Source organism: Colletes gigas, unplaced genomic scaffold, assembly GCF_013123115.1.
Source record: "Colletes gigas isolate AHSC1104 unplaced genomic scaffold, ASM1312311v1 Colletes_gigas_Sc00020, whole genome shotgun sequence".
NCBI lineage: Eukaryota > Metazoa > Arthropoda > Insecta > Hymenoptera > Colletidae > Colletes > Colletes gigas.
Genome location: NW_025106649.1, coordinates 811342 through 833340, shown reverse-complemented (window position 1 = coordinate 833340; position 21999 = coordinate 811342). Strand labels below are relative to the sequence as shown.

General features: G+C 37.8%; 1 protein-coding gene across 1 annotated transcript; it reads right to left on the bottom strand.

Moving 5' to 3' along the window:
* Positions 1–3048: 3048 nt before the first annotated feature.
* LOC122400717 (sodium/potassium-transporting ATPase subunit beta-2-like) lies at positions 3049–21309 on the bottom strand. Its single transcript, XM_043402317.1, has 5 exons — positions 20870–21309; positions 10748–11008; positions 9424–9605; positions 8688–8961; positions 3049–7839 (listed from the first exon to the last, which is right to left on the bottom strand). The coding sequence occupies exons 1-5, from the start codon at positions 20994–20996 to the stop codon at positions 7736–7738; spliced, it is 948 nt and encodes a 315-aa protein (XP_043258252.1). The 5' UTR covers positions 20997–21309; the 3' UTR covers positions 3049–7735.
* Positions 21310–21999: the final 690 nt, after the last annotated feature.

The following is a 21999-nucleotide window of genomic DNA, read 5'->3' as shown; positions in this document are numbered from 1 at the left end:
GCGAACGAGAGGAAGTTGTACTATTCATATATGTATATGTACTCATTATATATTCATTTTAAAATCAGTGTCAAATTAAAAATGAATCTACTATGACATTCGTCATCTTAAAAATCGCGGTGTGCAAGAAGATTATAATTTTAAGCGAAAGGTACTAACTACACTTGCCAAAGAAAGCACGTATACAACCAGTCGTTTTACCCCCTTGCCTTACGATTTAATTTCCAACTGTGCGTGCCAAAAGCGTCACCAAGGTTTGGCTCGGTAGACTTATCACGTCTCTGAGAAGTCTTATTCATGTTTGGCCAGGTAGACTCATCACGTCCCTGAGACGTCAAACACTTAAAAATGATCTATCACCTAGCTAAAGGGAATTGAACAGAGTATATTAGCAAAATGTTACAAGAATTTAAGCTGAAACGTAAAAATAAAAATCTTATATCAATCAGTGTCGTTGAAACAAATATGGTGTATGCATCGACACAATGTTATACATATCAAAACGAACATTCGTAATTGTAATGAAAGGAACTTGGATCGAGACACTAAGTTGAATCAACACCAAACAATCAAACGAAATGGAGGAATCAACAAAGTACCTCCGTAGAATATTACGAGAATTCGAGCAAGAAAACGATATTACATTATTATATCCTGCAATATTATACATATCGAAGCTTGAATTCACATCAAACAAACACATAAAAATAATAAAATATAAATAAGTGGAGTGGACTTACTACTTGTTGTCAGTACATAGGGTAGTTACCACTGGGCCAGCTGTAAAGTAAGAAAATATTCATATTATAGCAACGTCAGTTAGGCAAGCAAGGCAAAATCAGTTCATTGAAGCAAAATTAGCATCAAACGATAGAATAGAAGAGGGGAGAGAATTTTTAAACAGTTCTTACCGTTGGTCATCACCGTCCGGCACTGGTCAGTAGTGGTCAGTAGTGGCAGGAACGCGAGTCAGCACTGGTCAGTAGTGGTCAGTAGTGGTCAGTATTGGTCAGCCATGGTCAGCCATGGTCAGCAGCGGCCATCAGCGGTCAGCAGTGGTCCCCGGTTCACTTCTGGCTATTTGCCCACTCCCGAATCCGCGACGAGACTGAAGAATTCTTCGCAGTGACCCTGCTTATATGTCTAAGGTGAGGAAAGGGTGGGGAGACCAGTCAGAGCCAAAGTTGAAGTTAACAGTTAAGACTGCCCTGTCTACAAAGAAACTATTTCGATTGGTCCCACCTCTTGACCATTTCTGGATCTTCACTGGACCGCTGACCTTGATGTCAACCTCACTGTTGACCACCAGTGACCATAAGTCATTGTTGATCATCAACCCATTAAAACCATTACGAAGATTAAAGCCTTCTTACGAGGATCCCCTTACAATTTGATGCACGATCTTTTTAACATTTTGTTCCACTTTGGAAGAGTGTATCTCGTTAATTTTTGTCTTTTTGTACGTCAGTTCGAACAATTGCCATACCGAGCGAAAAATTCGGAGGTGATTTTAGCGTCCTCTTCTAAGGGATGGTGGTCAGTTGAGAAACTCTATTCACTAAATTAGTATTGATAGGCAAACAGCTGTAGTTTTGCGTAAATCCATGTGAATTGACTATGGAAGGGATTAAAATTCATTTCTGAATCACGAAAATACTAATGGGGTCCCGGGACCCCAGAGAAATGGGTCGAAAAAATACATTAGGTGAAAGGTCTACTTGTGTACCTTGTCTGTGGTTCAATTGACCACAGCTTTAAACAAATAGGTCACCCTGCATAATCTAATCTATACCTCGTTTGTGCTAATATTTTTAAAGCGACTTCTTGGTTTCAGAATGGGCAAGTGTCGTCTTTGAAAATCTAAAGGCGGGAATTTCTGAAAGGGATTGGTAGCAGCGAATGATCCTGTTGTTTCTATACGGAAAAATCAATTATTATCGTTAATCATTAACCGGATTATAGTTTGTTCGCTTCTACTTATCCTAGCTATTATTCTTTTAGTCCTGCTCTGTTCAATTACGTGCAGACGGTAAGAATAAAACTGAAACAGCAAAATCTTTTTTTTTTGTACATTCTGTTTATTTTTCATAACACATTTCAAGCATAATGATATCAACAGCCATACCATTTTGCTTTGAGTCGGTATCAGGTGTCCATGCCTAAATATCTTACCCCCAAAATTGACGTCCGAGCTTCGAAATCGAAGGCGACATCGCAATGAAATCAGATCGAAAGCTTGTCGGTATTAAAAGTCATCAGAGACAAATAACATAGTATCGACGTCGATCACGTCGTATTTCACGCAGAGGATTTTATTCACGGTATTTTTACACAGATAAACACGCCCCGTGAACGTTATTAAGCTGCGGGCAACCTCGTGCTAAGAGCATTCGACACTCCTTAATTATTATTTTCTTTTTACGATCGCTTCGATAATAAATTAAAAGCCTTCGATGATCTTAATTCTTACAATTAGTCAAATGCAAGGAGTCAGCAAAAGAAGCTAGACAAAGCTCGAGTTCATCGACGAACTGTCTCGTCCCGACTAATTAATTAATCGTTATTCGTGGATCGCGAGCCGTACGAGTGCGAAGCGATCTACGGATCGTGTTCGCTCTCGATCTCGTTCTATGATATATCAACAGGCCTCTTGACAGCTATATATTGACGCAGATCGTACGTTATTAACGGTAACACTTTGAAGATCTAATAATTAATGTCATCGTAATAGATTTTTAAGTACATCATAATTTTTTTTCTTACTCGATAACAACAATCGTAGGTGCACGAAGACCCAAAAAAGCGATACCTCGGAACATCAGCGGTTCGCGGTGATTTTTTTTTTTTCTTTTCTTGAACTACGCTAAAGTTCGAGTCCTCGTAATCTGGCAAAATCCCTTCGTTAGACGCAGGAGTTGTCCTGTGTGTGTGTGTGTGTGTGTGTGTGTGTGTGTTTTTGCGACAATAAAACGTTTATAATTCGTCTTGCAGTTTCAGAGCAAAGCACCCCTTTCAGTTTGCAAGGCGCTTTTACTTTCGCTACTCACGTATATAATTTCTTTTTATGTCTTAATATCACGTTCGGTTAGCTTCCTTTGATGAACCTCTTTCCTATACATAGAAAGTTACAAGGGTATGAAAAGTAGATGCGGCCGTATGCGTTTATGAATCTTTCAATCTCTATCGGTATCCACTGCTTTCCTTTTTCAGTACACCGAGTCCTCTTAGTTTTGTCAAACAGAAATCATAGACATCTTCCTTTGATCATTTAACCGAGCATATCGAATTGAGAAATGTACGTCCGTTTCGTTTGGGGACGATCGTTAATTTGGGCCATCGAGACGAATCCATGGTTCATCCGGGCGGACAAGGTGTCTTGAAAAAGGAAATCTGATATCGCTTCCGGTGACCACAAGTTCCGTGTATCGAATATTTCTCGTTTCATCGGCTGTTCTCCCGACGCAATAATACATATCGGCTCGTCGTCGTCGGTTCCCATTTCGATTTGTGATGTGACCTACGCATGTATCGATATAGGATTAATTCTCGTGCTGAAATGAGCGGTTTCCAACGCATGTATACAATATAAGACGATCCTTAAATATTTTATACACACGTATTATCGTTTGGTATTCCTTTAACGGATAAGTATATAACGAGTATGCATGCATATATGCTTTACAATATACGAATCTCGCTTAAACTTACTTAATGAGATTAATTATCTTAATTAGAACAATATTCCGTTATTCTTTGCTGTTTATTTAGCGTTCACATGTCATGTTATTCGTGAGTTCTGTCGAAATTCTGCTAATATTAAAGGTCGTTCGGGAATTCCATCGTCGGTGGTAGCAATATCTTAAGACGTATCGATAACATATAATTAGATACGACGACACGCGTACTTACGTATCGTCGACGACTTTTTTAACTATACGTATAATGCCATATATACCTGATATTTAATCTTTAAATATATCTTTACAGCTTGCAGCCTCGCGATGTTTTGTTTACTTTTTTCCCCCTCTTTTTTTCTTTGTTTTCAACACAAATTTTTTTTTTCATCTACGCTCATACGCATACGTCTCACGTTCATACTCAACGCGCTAATCGAGATAACAATTATCACACCGGAAACACGTTCCACGTAGAATCTGGAAAATAAAAGTGAAGTTTGCAGGTAGATCGCGCGTACTTCCGACAGTACATTCGACCGACGCAAACAACGTGTAAGTTTAATAATTTATTTTTTTTTACCAGCTTTCTACCCTGATTCTTTGGATTATCGCCCAGCTCGGTTTCGAAACGCGAACGCACCATGCCGACGATCGAAGAAACTTTAAGCATGATTACTCGACTGAATCTGATTCGTGACTAGTATTTGCCTTCCCTGTCCTTTCCACGTCTTTCTCGTTTTATTCATATTTTCTTTTTTTTCCTCATTTTCACGCTCGTGCGAAACCGTGACTCCCAACAACAGATGTTATTATTAGAAACAACTCGTTCATAATGATGAATATACATACATATAGTCGATCTCGAACGATGCGCTATACACGTGTAATAATTCCTAAATAGTACATTACAACCGTCAATGTGAGATTCATCATTACCATCATCGTCATCATCACCCCATCAATGCCATCGTTTTCGTATCATCTGATGCACTCTGCTTCTCCCTTTCTTTCTCTCTTTCCGTGTTTTTTTTTTTTTTTTTCTTAAAAGTTAATAGTATCATTGACGATTAATCTATGGTAAGTTTTTTTTTTTTTGTCTTATTTCAACATGGCTCCGGGCGAGGACCCAAGAAAATAATAATAATAACGATAATAATAATAATCGCTCGTTACGACGATTAATAAACAGCAATCAAATTATGATTTGTTTTTGGCAGCGCTCACAGGTCGAAGTCGCCGCCCGTTTCGGATCGCTCGATCAATAATCTTTGTACTATCGTTTTGTCCACTTAAACCGTAAGCGAGAATGATCCTTCGCTACGCTTTCACCGAGAATTTAATGTAAATTCTTTTGATGTCTTTTTTTATTGTTTCTTTTTTTTTTTTTATCTTTTTTAAGTACCGAGATCGTTCATACTATCAGAATCGATTTGCCTTTTTCGAAACACCAATCCCACAAACGAAAGATTAATCGTAACACGTAAATACTATATTTCGCAGCGTACAACATGGCGGTTAAAAATCAACGTAGAGTGCAACGAACTTTAAAATTCCCAATAAATTATCTGAGAACGAACAATTACTCGCGTAACAGGTAACAGATTATATTCATTAGGGAACGTATTATATTTGGCAGTATGATTTTTCTTTTTCTTATTTTTTTTTTTTCTCTTTCTTTGGTAGTGAACGTATAAGCGTAATCTGGAAATAATTGAGGAGTAAACGGATCCTCGTTTAGTCGATCAGCGTTATAATATTTCGTACCCCCGTCGAATGTCCATCGAGTATAAACCGCGAGCCAAGGATCCAGATGCAAAGGGGCGACGACCACCGCGCAAACGCTGTCATTCGAAGAAACGAACAAGCTCTCGGGACAACCAGTTTTGTTTCTAAGTACAAGCCACAAAGACGGGAGATCAGAGGTGCCAAACATTCTATGTTTCGCTTTAAGTATACGTGACGCGATTGATCGCCGTAAAAACAGGAAGGAATGAAACGCAGATGATTCGACGCCATGTTTGTCTTCTTTTTTTTTTTTTTTGTATTTTACGCGACTCGAGTCTCGAACGAATGGAAAACAATGACGATGAACGATGCTCCAACGATAAGCAAATAAATCTAAAGCAGCGCTCGCTCTATCGAACGCGTGTAATCACGAGAAACGCGATCGGAATCAAAGTATGAACGAACCTTTTGCGATTCGATAGTTAAGTCCGCCGAAATAGAACATAATTCCTCTGATCTCCAGACTGTATGATACAACCTATCGACTATACGATTGCGTGGACTAGCGCTAGATATTATCATGCGGTACAATATAATCATAAATACATATTCCATACGGTGTCGTACGGTTATCACTAGGCTGATTAAACTTTTCCCCTGCGATCTGCGCGCGCTCTTCTCTCGACAAATCGAAATCCAACGAAATGTTCGCACCCTTTCGCTACTTTCGCTTCTTTTCGAATATGGCGTACGGCGCATGCGCGCACTCTTGGCGTCTACGTTCACGCTAATGGCGGCAACGACACGGAAGCCGTTACATTCACCGAATTTACAATCGCCAATTGAAAAAACGTAATACGTTCTCTTTCGTCAAATCTTTAATTTAGAATTTCCTACGTCCTCGATACCATCCATTGTATTTACGATAAATAAATAAATAGCAACGTTACCGCCATTAAAGCACGTTCGCTGTACACGCAAGCAGTGTCCATAACCTAACTCTGCGTCGAACGTGAGATCCAACGATCCAAGACAGAAATATATTAGGAACACTGGCGGGGGAATGTTATGGGACATATTCAATCAAAAGTTCCACCGCGCGAAACGCCTCAAAATGGACGAATGGTCGTCGTCGTCGCGTTCGTTTCGACGATCCCATTATCGTTGCGTGTGAATTTCGATTTTGCGGACGTTCCCTCGCCATTCAGCCCCGAAACGGCGGAACTTTCGATCGAGATTCGCCCGAGAGCCGCGTCCGAGAGCTTCTTCGTGGAATTCGAAATCAAAAGTTCCACCGTGCCGGGTGCACCGTACCGACGGGCGTAAAGACACTAAGTATTTTTTTTCCATTTTCATTAATACGTCTACGTGGCACGAACTAAGAGTATCAGTTATCCTCAGTGTACCCTACACGTTAGCGGTCTCGTCGACCAGGCGAGTACCAACGAGTCCGAGGACAAAAGTAACGAAATGAACGTGTTACTGACGCGCCCCCAAAGCCCGCAACGAGACCGTGAACGGAAACAGAAGAACCACGACGAAAAGCGAAAAAACTCGCAAAAACGGGGCGAAACAAGTGAGGGAAAACTTCTTACGCGTTCCAACGAATACCCCCGATAACGATACTTAGATCCTGACAGTACCGACCACTCCCCTTCGCCCCCGATAGAAAGAAAGGATATACCGCCGTTCGTTTTGTGCAGAAATTTTCCGCTGAACTTGTGTTTTTTTTTTTTTTTTTTGTGCATCACGATACATAACAGTTCATGTATCATCCTGTGTGTACAGCTTGGTATATATATATAGCCAATTTCACTGGTCCGTTCTACCGTTCTGTGATAAACCGTTTTTTTTTTTACATTTTTCTTTTTTTTTTTTTCTTTTTTGTTTGCCCGTGGAAGCGACGGCGGTGATCGCGCGGCGGCCCTACGCATCGTGTGTCGTTTATGTGAGTACCGTGTATATATGTGTGTATGTGTGTGTGTGTGACAAATGAAACGAACACGAACAACGATCTTTCGAAGAACGATTCCTTTTTTTTTTTAATGGTAGTAAGAAGCGCGACGATGAGAAACGACGGTAAAGATCACAATGAAGAGAATCCACTTCGAAGATGAGTATGGTGATAGAATGAGCGTGAGCTTCTGACGGATCTACGATAATAAAACGCGGCTAGGGCGGTATCGTCGGCAGAGAGAAACCGGAGGAAAGAAGGAGTGGTCACGATCCGCCAGCGAGATTGATTAAAAAAGAAATTTGTCTTATTCTCCTTCTTCCTACTTTTTCTTGGACGCAGTTGGTAGTGGTCTTACAAAAGGTGGCAAGTGCTGCGCTTAATCCACCATTAGCTCGAAGTGTACCGAGCCGCGCCTCTCGAATCTGTCGTGAATGATGTTGTGCGCCCAGGCCTTGCATTCGATATTGATCAGAACACCATCTGAAAAATTTACTCTCGTTACGGTCCTATCAATCTGAAATCCTTCGATTATTCAAAGGATTTTTATATCGTACGCCGCTAAAAATTAACAAAACAGCCCTCAAATTAACTCTTGAATTATTAAATTTAAGGCGTAAGTATCGTAATACTTTTTTGTAGAGATTGAAAAACTGCATTGACCGGTGCAATCAAAATTACAGAGTTGCAGTTATAAACGCATAAAAATGAATAAAATTACGTTCAGTGTGTACTGTGTCTTCGCGAGAAGTTGACTAGGGGAGTGTGGCGACAGCGCTGCTCTTCTTTACCGACCGGAGAGCTCGGGATTTAGTTCCCGGGGTTTCAGTTAAATTTAAATTAACGTTGATTCGTTTGTTACTAAGTTAACAAGATACACAAGTTATTAAATAGTTAATCGTTGTAATAAAGTTCTTGGTAAACGTATTGGATTCTACCAACTCTATTAATATCCGTGCTTATTGACGAGCATAACGGCTAAATAAGTATGTACTTTACTGGCGCCACCTATCTCCACTCTCGTTGTTTCGACCAATGGGACCATGGACTCGCCAAACTCTAAACCAATCAGACTCGAATTCCTTTCGCTGACCAACTTCTCGCGGACACACAATACATCGATGTCATTTAATTTTATTGTATCTCTGTTTTAGAGATGCAGCTATTCTTAGTTACGTGGGACACTCTTTTGTAGTATATAAATGATAGAATTGAAACTATACGTAAAATTTAATGCACAATTCCTCCATGAAGCCTGCGTAAAATGGAGTTTCCCTCAAACTAGCGGCATCATAATAATGGGGAAAAATGTTTATGCGTTGAATTCTTACATTTAGGCCTCTCGAAGAAAACAGCCACGAGAGGGCTAAGGTATCCTGGAGTATTTGTGAAGGGGAAATAGTAGCCAGGGAAACCACGACGTGGAATGTACTGAATCGCCCCCATGTTCTCAACATCGGCTGGATTTTCACCGGCACACGATACCCAAACGGTGTCCAACCTGTTGCCCTGCTCTTCTTGCTTGATGTGCTTTTTCAGATCGGAGGGCATGCTGCTCGGCAGGTTGCTCGAGTTGGTATAATATTCAGGCTTCCAGCCGAAGATCTGCAATTGAAATTACCAGGATCCGCTACTTGCTTCTTTCTTCAAATGGAATAATAAATTTCCATTCAATAACAATACTAATTTCAACGAGAATACAAATGTTCCTCCGTGCAACATTTAGTAATTCCATAATTATGGCGGCAATATTTCAACGTCAATGTTGTATTTACAATATCGCACGTGCAAAACGTTGCCTTGAAAATGCCTTGGAAAAATATTCATAACATTGACAAGAGTATCAGAATTTTTTAACGATTTAACGCTAAAATTAAGATATCTTCCAAAGGCTTCTAAATAAAAATAGATTAATACGTACATCTTGAAAATTTTAAACTTGCATGAAATTTATTTGCTTGGAAGATTTCGTTGTTGGATCAATGTTGATAAATAAAATTTATAAAAAGCAATCGACCGATAGTCGTCAGTTGGAACTCACTGTTCTTCGCTAAAAAGGCCACGTACCTTGTTCAGCTTCAAGAAAATGCAAGGAGCGGATCTATTGAAGCCGTATTTGTTTTCCTTCGTGCATTGTCCCCACAGCGTCATGTCCACGTCGCAGACTTTGCCAGGCGTTGGTCGTTTGTCGTAGTCGCAAATCATCCTCTTCTGGGCGTCGTTCGCGGACGCGGACGATTTTTGGTACTCTGAAGAAACCCCAAGCGAGCTCTTTAAGCCATCGGATTAGTTCAACGTCGTATCGTGTTTAATCGCGATAGTTTCCAACGAACGCAAATATTTTTGAATAATTCGCGGGAAAAATATTTCGTCGCGAACGCGTATACCGAGCGAACGGACATTTTAAAACTCCGATCCGAAGATTGGCGTCACCTTGACCAGATTTAACGAGCTCCTGACATAACTGGCTGGTTAGAACAAGGAAGGTTTTCTCGCTTATCGGTTAATATTAGCATCTTAATATATCTGTGCCAATAATTTCGTTCGACATATTTATACCTACCGTTTGAACTTTTAACACCAGAACTACCAAATTGGTCAAAATGAACCATTCATCATTTCTAATAAAAATTGTTACACATTTGCTCGACTGGATTTTTGCAAAATCGTGGTTTCGATTACACTATAATTGGTAGTTCTAGTGTTAACAACGAGGAGCATCGTTGTAATAAATTGTTTAAACTATTATAACGTGATCTTCTCAAGATACCCTAGAACGTTAAGATCAAACTAAAAAACATATAACTCTTTCGAACATAATATTAGTAATTAATGATGAAGAAATATTCAGCTAGCTGTTAATAGTAATCATTTTAGAGGATGATCGTGCTGGCCAAAATAAGATGAAAATCAAGAATAACATAATTCAATTGAAACTCGAGAATAATTTTTTTTATACATGTAATGGTAAGAGAAGTATTAATATTTAGTGATTAGTTCAAATTATATAAATAGTAAGGGAAACTAATATACAGGATGAATGAAAATTAATTATTTAGTGACAATAATATGAATTACTTCCAATATAAATGGAAATGTGTAGAAACTGTTCCTTGTTTTCTGTAATTCCCCTTATAAGATTACGATTAAAAACACGTAGTCGAACATATCCTATTACAATATCCTATTACAAAATCCTATTATGTTAACAAGGTGTTTTTGATTATAATTTTGTGGTTACAGAAAATGGGGGACAATTTCTATCTATTTCAATGGCGTTGATAAGACACGTAAAGAATGGACGGGTCGCGTAAACCCGATGCTTGATTGCAAGATGGCGGACGGAAGTTGTCTGGCTCGAATCTTTTACGATACAATAAAAGTGAATTACCTTCGAGGAACTTGTCCAATTCCCTGGTCCAGTGCAAGAAGTTACCTTCGTCGCTGGCTTTGTACCAAATCAAGGTACTGTCGACGTTACTTGGTGGCGGCATTGGTCTGAAACCGAGTCCAGGATTGTTTCCGATCAAGGAATTATTCATTTGCCATTTCGGCGCGTTTGGGTCTAACGTCTGATAGAAAACGGTCAACATTGCCCCGAAGAAGCCAGCCAGTACCGCGTAGAAAATAACGTAGAATAATAAGATCTTCCCTGCAATCAAAAAACGACAAATTGTTAATTTTTTGAAAATCTCGCACAATTGATGGAAAATAAATTACTAACTTCGAGAGACTCTCACGAGGCACAGTTTGGAGGCATTTGACAAATTTGTATATACTTATCGTTACTCTTCGAGTTTAGATAATAAGAAAAAAGACTCTTCGATGAAACGTACATTCGTTTCATAGGAATAATTTGTCTCATGGGCATTCGTACTAACCAAACTCCAGGACATTGTAGCAATTATGATCCGAGGTCTAATTGGCCTGAATTGGTATTGAGTAAGCAATGCAACGCGTTTGTTATAAGATTCGTTGATACTTGTTTGCCACGGACAATCTGTCCTCGAAGAATCGCGTCATTTGTTATTGTCATCCGTATTGCAATATACCGTGCGCGAGATGCGATCAATAGAATACTAATTTAAACCTGATGTTCCGTTCTTTATCAATTTACACTTGGTACTGTTCGATAGTTAATATCAAACAATACACCGTCTTTATTGTAGAAAAATATACATTAAGAAACCGAGAGCCGAGTGAAAGGAAAAATATTAAACTTTATAACGTTAAAAATGTGTATAGATTATGTACAGCGATATATTATTAATCTAAGATTATATTTTTTAATAAAAGCTTTTATTGGTATTTGCAAATATCAAATAAGATCTAAAAATATAATACATTGACGTAATGAATTTTAATAAGCAGCGTTCTGGGTTGATTATTAAAATACCCACACTAATGAAATCGATTTCAAGGACTTGAATCGTCTCCAAAGCTTGTTAGACTCGTTGCGTAACTGTCTGGTCAACGTACCTATTTTTTACATCGTTTGGAAACAACGTTGCTGGATTTAAAAAATATATTTTAGCAGTGCGGAAAATTTCCTTGTAAAACGTAATAAATTATTGCTACGGAGAAGCAACATTTGTTACAATTTTAACGTGACATAACATTTCTATCACTATCACTTCTGGATAGGAAATAACTTTTATTTATAAAACGATGTTCACGCGAAGACAATTCTTCAAGCAGGATGTTGACCTTATTTTAAATAACGATATATCATAGATTCTGCATTTGTTCGAGCATTCATGATTCACTGTAAAAGTTATTATTTTATTCCGTAATACAATTGTTACTGCGAACGCCTCTATAAAATGGATAAGTTCGTCGTCAAATTGTCACGTGTGAGATATGCACGGAATGTAAACAGCTGTTCGTCGTATCGTAAAATTAAATATTCGATTATTTTTGTCAAATTCAGATCCAAAAAATTGCGAGAATAATTATCAGACTCGAGCATATATTTAAAAGAATGTTTTCAAATATTACGACTCTTTTATTGACATGAAAAGAAGAAACTTAAATTTATATTTAAGTATATTTTTATATTAAACAACAAACTAAACAAACAAAAAAATTAAACAAAGTTACTAGACTTTTTATTTTATTATAAGTTTAATACCGAAACAATTAATATAGAGAAATAGATGTTTGTAGCGAATGGGGGTGCACAACTGTTCCCTTGCAAACCTTCGTGTGCGCCATTGTATAAAAAAAGAAAAATGTCTACGGTCGACTATAGCGGATATGCATAGGAAAGACAAGATAGCTGAGAGAAAAACGTATACGCCAGTATTGATGCTACGACCCAACCAACGATCTTTAGTACGAGGAAACCAAAGTAGGTTATTGATCCCTGTGTGTGAGGTTCGCTACATTGCACATACAGATACATATCCGCACTGTTGGATTACGTATTGCTCCGTCTGAACCAACCATACACGTCTTACCCTTGTTCGAGGAAGACTTGTACGATATCAGACTTCCTCCGACTGTGTGTCGGCCATTTTAACGTCGCGTGTTAATTTTAACTTCCATTCTACCTATTCTTCCCAACATAATTTCTTCCATAATATACGTATGCATAATTTGATATACACAGTAACAATTTCTTGCCTTTAAACAAATATACAACCCATGTATATTTCGCAGCTTTTTCTGAAATAATTTTATACGATATATTACGATGTATAGGAATTTATTCTTGAGAGTTAATCATAAAATTTTATATAATAAAAAGTGTAAAATATAATCTTACATTAATGACAGTTCAAACTTTTATTTGTTCATCGAGCAAACAAATAAAGTAATGAAATTTCGATTATCGGTGTTCAACCAACCCTGGGAAAAATTTTAATAGTAAATTCTAGAGGCCAAAATAAGATGGAAATCAAGAATATCAATTTCTTGACTGAGGCTTCGTTAAAAAGTTATTAACAATTAAATTAAAAAATTTCAAATCGTTCTGAAAAAATTATTTTCAGTTGCGGGGGTCAATTACAATTATTTTTGGTGAATAGACCTACCCCCGAAATCCTGCGCATTTTCGAGAAAAAATTCAAGTAGGTATTGAAATTTTTAGACGAAATTAAAATATTTAAAATCATACTAAAAAAATTATATTTAGTTACAGGGGTCAATTACAATCATTTTTGGTCATTACACATACCTCTGAAATCGTACCCACTTTCTAGAAAAAAATTCGAGAAGGTGTGAAATTTTACAACGAAAAAAAAAATTTCAAATCGTTCTAGAAAAATTATTTCCGGTTGCGGGGGTCAATTACAATTATTTTTGGTGAATAGACATATCTCCGAAATCCTGCGCATTTTCGAGAAAAAAATTCAGTATGGGTGGAACTTTAAACGTTAATAACTTTTTAACGAAGCCTCCATCAACAAATTGGTATTCTTGATTTTCGTCTTATCTTGGCCTCTTTAATACCCCATTAAAATTTTGCCCAAGTGTGATTAATACCTTGTATATGAAAATTTGATTGGATTCGTTTTTAATGAGGCGTAGAAACCCTGCAAAATGTATAGAGAATACATTTCATAAATAAATTCATCATTGATATTCCATTTTGCACGAGTGCATATATTCTGCGCACGTTTCGAATATGAGTTTCAAATATGCATACGCTGGGAATGCATAATATTCAAATTCCACTGATGGCCGAGGCCAATCGGAATTATTCCGGCCAAAACATCTTTCCGCAGAAAATGTATAATTTGGCGATGAATTATATACAAGGATACAAATTAAAAATTGATAGTGCTCCAAAATATATTTACTGGAAATCAAAAAACAAACTTCGTTTTTATTTTATCGAAATGGCCAAAATGGCTTGTTCGTAGTTTCTAATAAAAATTACAAAAGATATAATCGACTGAATTTCTGCATCGTGTTTTATTTCTATCTTTCCATTGAATCTATCGTTTTAATATCTTTGGTACAAACAAATACATCATAATTGTCGGTAGTTCTAGTATTCTAAATAAATTTAGTCGTTGGTGTTCGGTGCTTTTTTAGCAGGCAACTACCATTACGTTTGAAAATCGATTCGCGTGCACGTGAAGTGAACCTAGAGAATTTAGGTGACCCTAAAACGTGGTTGCCACGATATGTCCCTATTGCGGCTCGATTCCTCGACGTCGAAACTTTTACAAGGACATCGTGTCCATCGCCGGGCGCCTAACATCCGAGATAAAAGCAACGACGATAGAACGCCACAAGGGATGCCATTTCCTGTACGGAGATTCGAAGGTGGAATGTAACAATATCAACGACCTACTTCATAAAAGAACCGCGTCGGCGTCTAAGTTTGTGGCGCCGTCGCGTTTCGCGCGCCGAGTGATCGATATCTCGAAAAAACCGTGAAAATGTTACGTTACTACAGCAACCGCAATGACGCGTTGTATCCGAACGAAAGTAAAATCAAATTTGCCATTTATTTACTCCATCTTGTTCGTCAATTACAAAATTGGAATTCACAGAATCGAATACTATCTCCATCGAAGATAATAGTTATTTGAATAAAACAGTGTTTTCATAAAAATATTAATCGTAACATTTTATTAACGTGCTTTGAGTACGGAATAAATAAAATTTAATTCAATTTTTCTGTACTTGTAGTAACTTCAATTCCCTCTAGACTCCATACGAAACATTTTTTAGAATTTTTGTAAAAAATCTTTGTAAAGCTATTAATTGGAACATTTTCGGTTTAACAATATGCCTCAAGTACAGAATAAATAAGATTTGATTGAATTTTTTTATACTTGTGGTAACTTTGATTCCCTCTAGAATCCATTTGAAACGTTTTGTAAAAATATTAATTGCAACATTTTGGGTTTAACAATATGCCTCAAATGCAGAATAAATAAAGTTTAAATTAATATTTTTATACTTGTGGTAACTTTGATTCCCTCTAGAATTCGGTTAAAACATTCTTTAGAATTTTTACAATTAATTATCAGACAGATAAAAAAATTATGAGATACGCACATTAAGAGAAAAAGTTTTGTTTTTAAATGAAAATGTGCACAGGCTTTATCTGAAACGTGTTTTTGTTTGTAACAAAAATTTTTTCCAATACTTTCTTTCATTATATGTTGAAAATTAAAAAAAAAAAAGAAAAGATTATCGCTTATTCTGTGATACGTTGATCTATGGTAGGAGAATGAAGAGAAAAGAGAAGTAAAAACTATTGATTTAGGCCACTTTGATAGTTATTGGCACGATTACGTACCATTGCGTCCTCCAGTCTGGTTTATTTCAAATATTACTACTTGAAACGGATAAACTTCACATTTATACGTGTATTTTAATTTTATGAATTTAATAATCGTTTTTACAATTATAATTCTGTGTCAGCTATAAACTAGAAAGATATATTTCTGATAATTTATCCAATAAAATGGTATTTTACATACTTATATTTTATATTATTCGACAGTAGTAAGTCTATTCAACCTTCTCGATGCTGAATCTATTGTTTGGAATAAAAAGTTTATTTATATTCCTTGTACAGCTTAAATTATTTGCAATTGTATAAATACTGAATGAGCAAATTATAATGAATATTGATAATTGCAATGATATTTATTGATAATGTGCAATAATGTATCGGCTTATTTTCAATGTAAAATTTCGTATAAATGTAAATTAACACATTTCAAATTATGAATTAAAATTTCGTGTAAAGAATAAATATGATTTTTTATATAAAATCTTACATTTCTTAACGAAAAAATATTATTTAAAAGCTCTTAGTAACCCTAATATTTTTTTTACCAATCTCATTGTATGTCACAAAAACACATAAACAAAGACCCATCGTTGGTAACATTTATTAGCTTAAGAAAATAATTATTCTGTAATAAAAAAATAATAACAAAATCCATGTGCATGGCAGTATCTATACATATTGTTCAGCCACCCCTGGGAAAAATTTCAATGGGGTATTCTAGAGGCCAAAGTACGACGAAAATCAAGAATACTAATTTGTTGATGAAGGTTTCGTTAAAAAGTTATTAACGTTTAAAGTTCCGCCAATACTGAATTTTTTTCTCGAAAATGCGCAGGATTTCAGGGGTATGTCTAATGACCAAAATTGGTTGTATTTGACCCCAGAACCTAGAAATAATTTTTTCAGAACGATTTGAAAATTTTTTTTTCATCGAATAATTTAGGCACCACCGCCCTGTCGATTTTTCTTAAAAATTTGTTTTTCATTTTTAATAAATTTGTTTGACGCTCTACAGAAAAGTTGTCTAATACTTTTTTGTACCTACCCATGGGCTCTGCTTTAGAGAAAAATTTCAATGAGATACCTTTACTATTGTAGGAGTTATGGCCGTCTGAAAATTGGACCACTTTTATGGGGTTTTTCTCATTTTACGGGGTCAAGGAGCAACTTTTCCAATATTTTCATAATCCCTACATATTCTCCACTAAAATACGCGTTGTTTGCTTTTTGAAACATTAAAATCCTCCAATCCGTTCAAGAGTTATGACTTTTTAAAGATTCCCATGAAATTGCAGGGAAGCATTTCTGGCCTCATATTAGATTTTCGGTAAAGAATTTTTTTTCTCGAAAGTGCAAATGATTTCGGGGTACGTCTATTCACCAAAAATGCTTGTAATTGTCCCCTGTAACTAAATATAATTTTTTCAGTATGATTTGAAATTTTTTAATTTCGTCTCAAAATTTTAGTACCTACTCGAATTTTTTTTTCGAAAGTGGGTAGGAATTCGAAGGTATGTGTAATGACCAAAAATGATTGTAATTGACCCCGCAACCGAAAATAATTTTTCCAGAACGATTTGAAATTTTTTAATTTAATTGTTAATAACTTTTTAACGAAGCCTCAGTCAAGAAATTGATATTCTTGATTTTTGTCTTATTTTGGCCTCTAGAATTTGTTATTAAAATTTTTCCCAGGGTTGCCGAACACCCTGTATATCAGGCCCGATGAGGTTAACCAAATTGAAGTTGAGAATTTCCTTTTTATATTTAATATTTGGAATCAAGCTATTTATACAAGATCGATATATTTATAAATAGAAACTCCTGTTTCAGCGAGTGATCTGAATAAAAAAACTGACCTATTTTTAGGAACTAACAAAGTGCCGTCTGTCAGCAACTTTTCAAATGTATAATTTATTAATCACAAAATATTAATCGTTGCGTCTAGACTCAGCACTTCCTGTTTTGTGTTTGGAACGATGTATGTCAATATTACAAAAATTTCGCGAACGCGTGAAACATAAATATGTAATAATGCGATGCTTGTCATACTTAAAATATAAACGAGCATTATTTAATTAATACAACAAAATTTTGTAAGTCTACGTATCAAGAAAACAGGCTACGGACAAGAATAATTATAAAATTATTCTCACTTAATCAGAGTCAATATTGGTAATTAATTATAAAACACTAATTAAGTAAAATATCGTTTGAATTTCATCGATTTTAACTTCAATTTCGATTGTAAGTTTCACGCAATTATTATTATTATCCCTCTACTGGTTATTTATACATTCATGAATTAATATTCGAATTAAACAATAAACAACGATCTGTAGAGTTATTAAATGTTCTCGTACAAAACCATCGTGTCTAAATTCTACAAAATGTCTACAATCGACGTAACAGAAATTGTTTTCATTGTGCGCCCAGTCGAGTTAGGTTATGTAATAAAGAGTTGACGCCCATACTATTAAATTCGTTAAAATAATCGTATTCTTCTCGCCAGCCTATCAATTTTATTTGAAAGTTCGACTAAAAACTGCGTGTGCTGATCGTGACGAAAAGAAAGTTCGTTCATTCATTCGAGGAAAAACCGTTAATTGTAAAATGCGATCGAACGTTCCAATTTCGAACGAATTTGCAAGGAAACGCTTTCCCCGGCGGTAGGCACAATGGATAACAGAATTCGTCGGGAAATCGAATAACAAATAAGTCAACCGTTTGAAATCAGAGTAAGCTATTTCTGCGAGACGGTAAGACCGTTGGATTCTATTGATTTGGTGAAAATCGATGAACCTCAAGAGTTGCAGAAAGACGGCAGAACGCACGAGGAATGTAGCTAGCACGACAGAGACTAAACTGTTTTAAGAATACTAACACAATATGCTTCGAGATCGAACGAATCGTTTCGTTATCGTTGGCGAGAAAATTGTGGACTCGCGACTATCAACGAGTTTACAGAACAGATTTTCGGATCCTACGTCGTTGATAAGCGATAAGAACGGATTTTTCAAGCGATCTTGAACTCACAAATTTTAACAAAAGAACGCACACCGTGTTCGATTCGTTAAAATCGCGGAAACTTGGATAATTATAATTATTATCTAGAGAAAAATTACAGCTATAAAATTTAAATAAAAATTTGATCGATTGTTCACGCAAAGTTTTGCCTGTTTTTGAAAATCGTACCTCAAAAATCAAATTTAAGAACCGCTAAATATCTAGGGTATTGTGAATGTATTATAAGGCACGATGTTCGTGTAATTTTTGTAAATGAAAATAAATGATCCGATGATCTGTGCAACAATTATATTACAGATCGACGACTACAAGTAGAATATTAATGTCCATATCCAGTGAAGATTTTTAAAAATTACGAAATAAAATTGCTACTAAGGAAATGCAAGGACAAATGAGATATTTTGTAGTTCAATAATTAACGATAGAATCGCGTACGATATGATCGATTTGATTGTCCAAGCAGTCTATCGGAGTAAAACATTATGTAATTCCTGTCCGTCCGACGATCATTTCATAACCGTTGCACGAATGAAAAGGCCGAGCAGTATTTACAACGGAATCGAATTTACACTCGCGACAAATTAAAAGTAAACGCAAGAATCGCCCATCGGGTCGATTAACGATAAATAATCAAACAGCGTCACGTAATTGTAATTACCATATTTCGGGTTGCGATTGATTTTACCGAGTGTACCCGCAATAACGGGTCCTCGTCGGTCGAATCTTACCGCAATTGTATTACATAACACGGAACAGTATGGAGAATTCGTTTGTAAACGTCATCGGGCAGTGTCGCACAGAAACGCCAGAAATCATTACGAAAGAGCCAACCACGACATCGCGAATCGTTAAATACGTTCTTCTTCCAATTTAATCGTTAAAAACTGTCCGTAAAAATAGAAAATTTAACACGTAACTCGTTCGACTAGTTTCGTGTCTGTCATATTTCTCCCTTGTAAAAGAATCTCCGATCGACGGCGTTCAGAGAGTCAAGAACTAGAAATACTTCTACGCTCCTTTCCTCTTATGGTCCCTCGTATCCTGAGACACAGAAATAGGGCAATGGAAATCGCCAGGGTTGCCGCCCCTCTGTATGTTTCTTTCGTAGGCTCGAACCTTGAAATTCCAACGTGTAAAAACATACGTTGCCGAAAGAAATACCGAGAAAACGGACTTTATCGTAACAGGATATGCGTGACGTTAGATAAAGGCAGTTTCTACTTCGGGACACATTCTTTCCACGCGTTCGAACGTGATTTTATAAACACAAACACTCCTGGAACAAATTTTATATACTCTAACGATCGCCTCGACTGTTCACGACCCGAGAAAAATCATTTCGTCCATAAATTGTGACTTTACGACAGCAGACATTTTATGGTACATGCAAAATGTATTTACGATATATGGCCCGTATATTCTTCGTGTTCGAAGACAGAAACGATCAGCGATGGGAAATGAACTTTTCGAAAAATTCTGATCACTGAATTTTGAATTTCGTTCGAAAGATATTCGACTCCAGGGTTTCGAGGTTTCGACCGAGGAGACTGTATGGAAAAATCTGTCTGCGAGTCCCCACCCCGTCTTTATGGTATCGACGTTAAACAGACGAGATCGATTTAACTACAATCGGAATTAGGGTACGATTATAGCGGAGGAGGAACGAGGATAGCGGCAAGGTGAACGTCGCGACAAAATTAAACGAATGTAAGTGTTTATGGTTGTCCGTAACAGTGGTGCAGAAACCAAAATGCTTTCTCCTTTTTATCCGTCTACGTCTTCGTCTTGGTCGCTCCACTATAATCGCGTACTCGTAACGTAACGCGAGATCTTCGTATGTATACGGCATCGCTAATGAACTGCAGTGCGCGCGTAGATTGCGACACTTTACGTCAGAAACGACACGAAGTTACGATTAAATGTCAAACAGAGGAAATCTGTCGCGGTACGAACGTTGCTCGATGGTTCGACGCTTCGAGAGAAGATCGTCCACGACAATTTGTTACGCGACCCCCGGATCGATCGAACACTTTTTACCGTATCCCAATGAATAAACTCCCAAAAGTCGCCGGGTAACCCACTGGTTGATGGAACGGACGTTAACGGGAACGACCTCACGCGCGAACTTCGATTCGATTTCGCTGTACCTTTCGGTCGAGTCTACTCGGAATCTCGTCTGGAAAAACGTACGGTGAAATTGTACATCCGTCGATCGGTAAAACTTACCCCAACTGGCGCCCGTACGGCCGAGGAATTGTCCAGTCTCGGAGTTCCATACAAAGATCCTGAAACCTTCCCATTTGCCAAGCTTCGGCGGCGGCGAGTAATACTGTTCGACTTTCTTGCCCTCCATTCCGATGGTTCAGACGAAAACTGCAGAGAGCGATCGGTTGGCTCTCTCGCGTACCACCACGAACGATCGGCGTGCAAATCCCTTTCTCCGGGTCCTCTGGTTCCTCCAAGTTAATCTTGTTCGTCTCCCGATGGAACAGTGGCGCGGGCGAGGACGCAAAAGAAGGAAGGGTTGATTCGTGCCCTCGTCTGGAGCCGCTGTTCTCAGGCGCTCTCGTCCGGCCAAGGGATGGATATTGAGCGATCGAACCCAGCCTGGCCCGAGCTTTTCAGGCCGTCCCCTCCTTCGCTCGTTCTCTACGCGACTCCCTCTCTCTGTCTCGCCGCTGGTGCTTCCCCGCCACTGGAGAATCGCTACCCTTTTCTACCCTACCGCATCGACGTAATCGCGCAGCCGCGTCGATACGCGCGCGCCTCCTCCTTTCCCCTCCCCTTGCCACCCATAACCCCCCTCGCCAAGGGTACTTACTCCCGCTATCGCGACCAGATGGCGTTAACGGCAATGACGACCGACTGGCTCGATCCTTCTCGCTCCGATTACACGCTCGTTGACCGTGTCTTCCCTTCTCTTCTTTCCGCGGGATTCGATCGACCCCGCTGCGCGAAACGCGACGACTCCTCGCGGCGGAGCTTATTCGAACCGCGCGACAGACACGAGAGAAAACGATCCACTCCGAACGAACCCACCTACTTTCCTTTCTCAACCCTTCGAGCACGCTCCGCGAGAGAATCGGAGGAGAAGTTCACGTATCGCGGACAACGGACTTAACGCCGGTATTTTACACCGTTATTTTTCGACTACATCTTAGGGAAATCGAAATACAGAAATACCGTTACATTTACCTATGATTAACGATTTTTTAGATTTCTCTGGTTCGTTGCAATTCTCAACATTTTTGGAGACCTGTAACCGGCGCTATTTCCTTATCTAATTATGTTACCAGTCTCTCAGACTGAAACCAACATAATTACAACTAGTTGGTACCAGGCCTGGCCACTTCTAA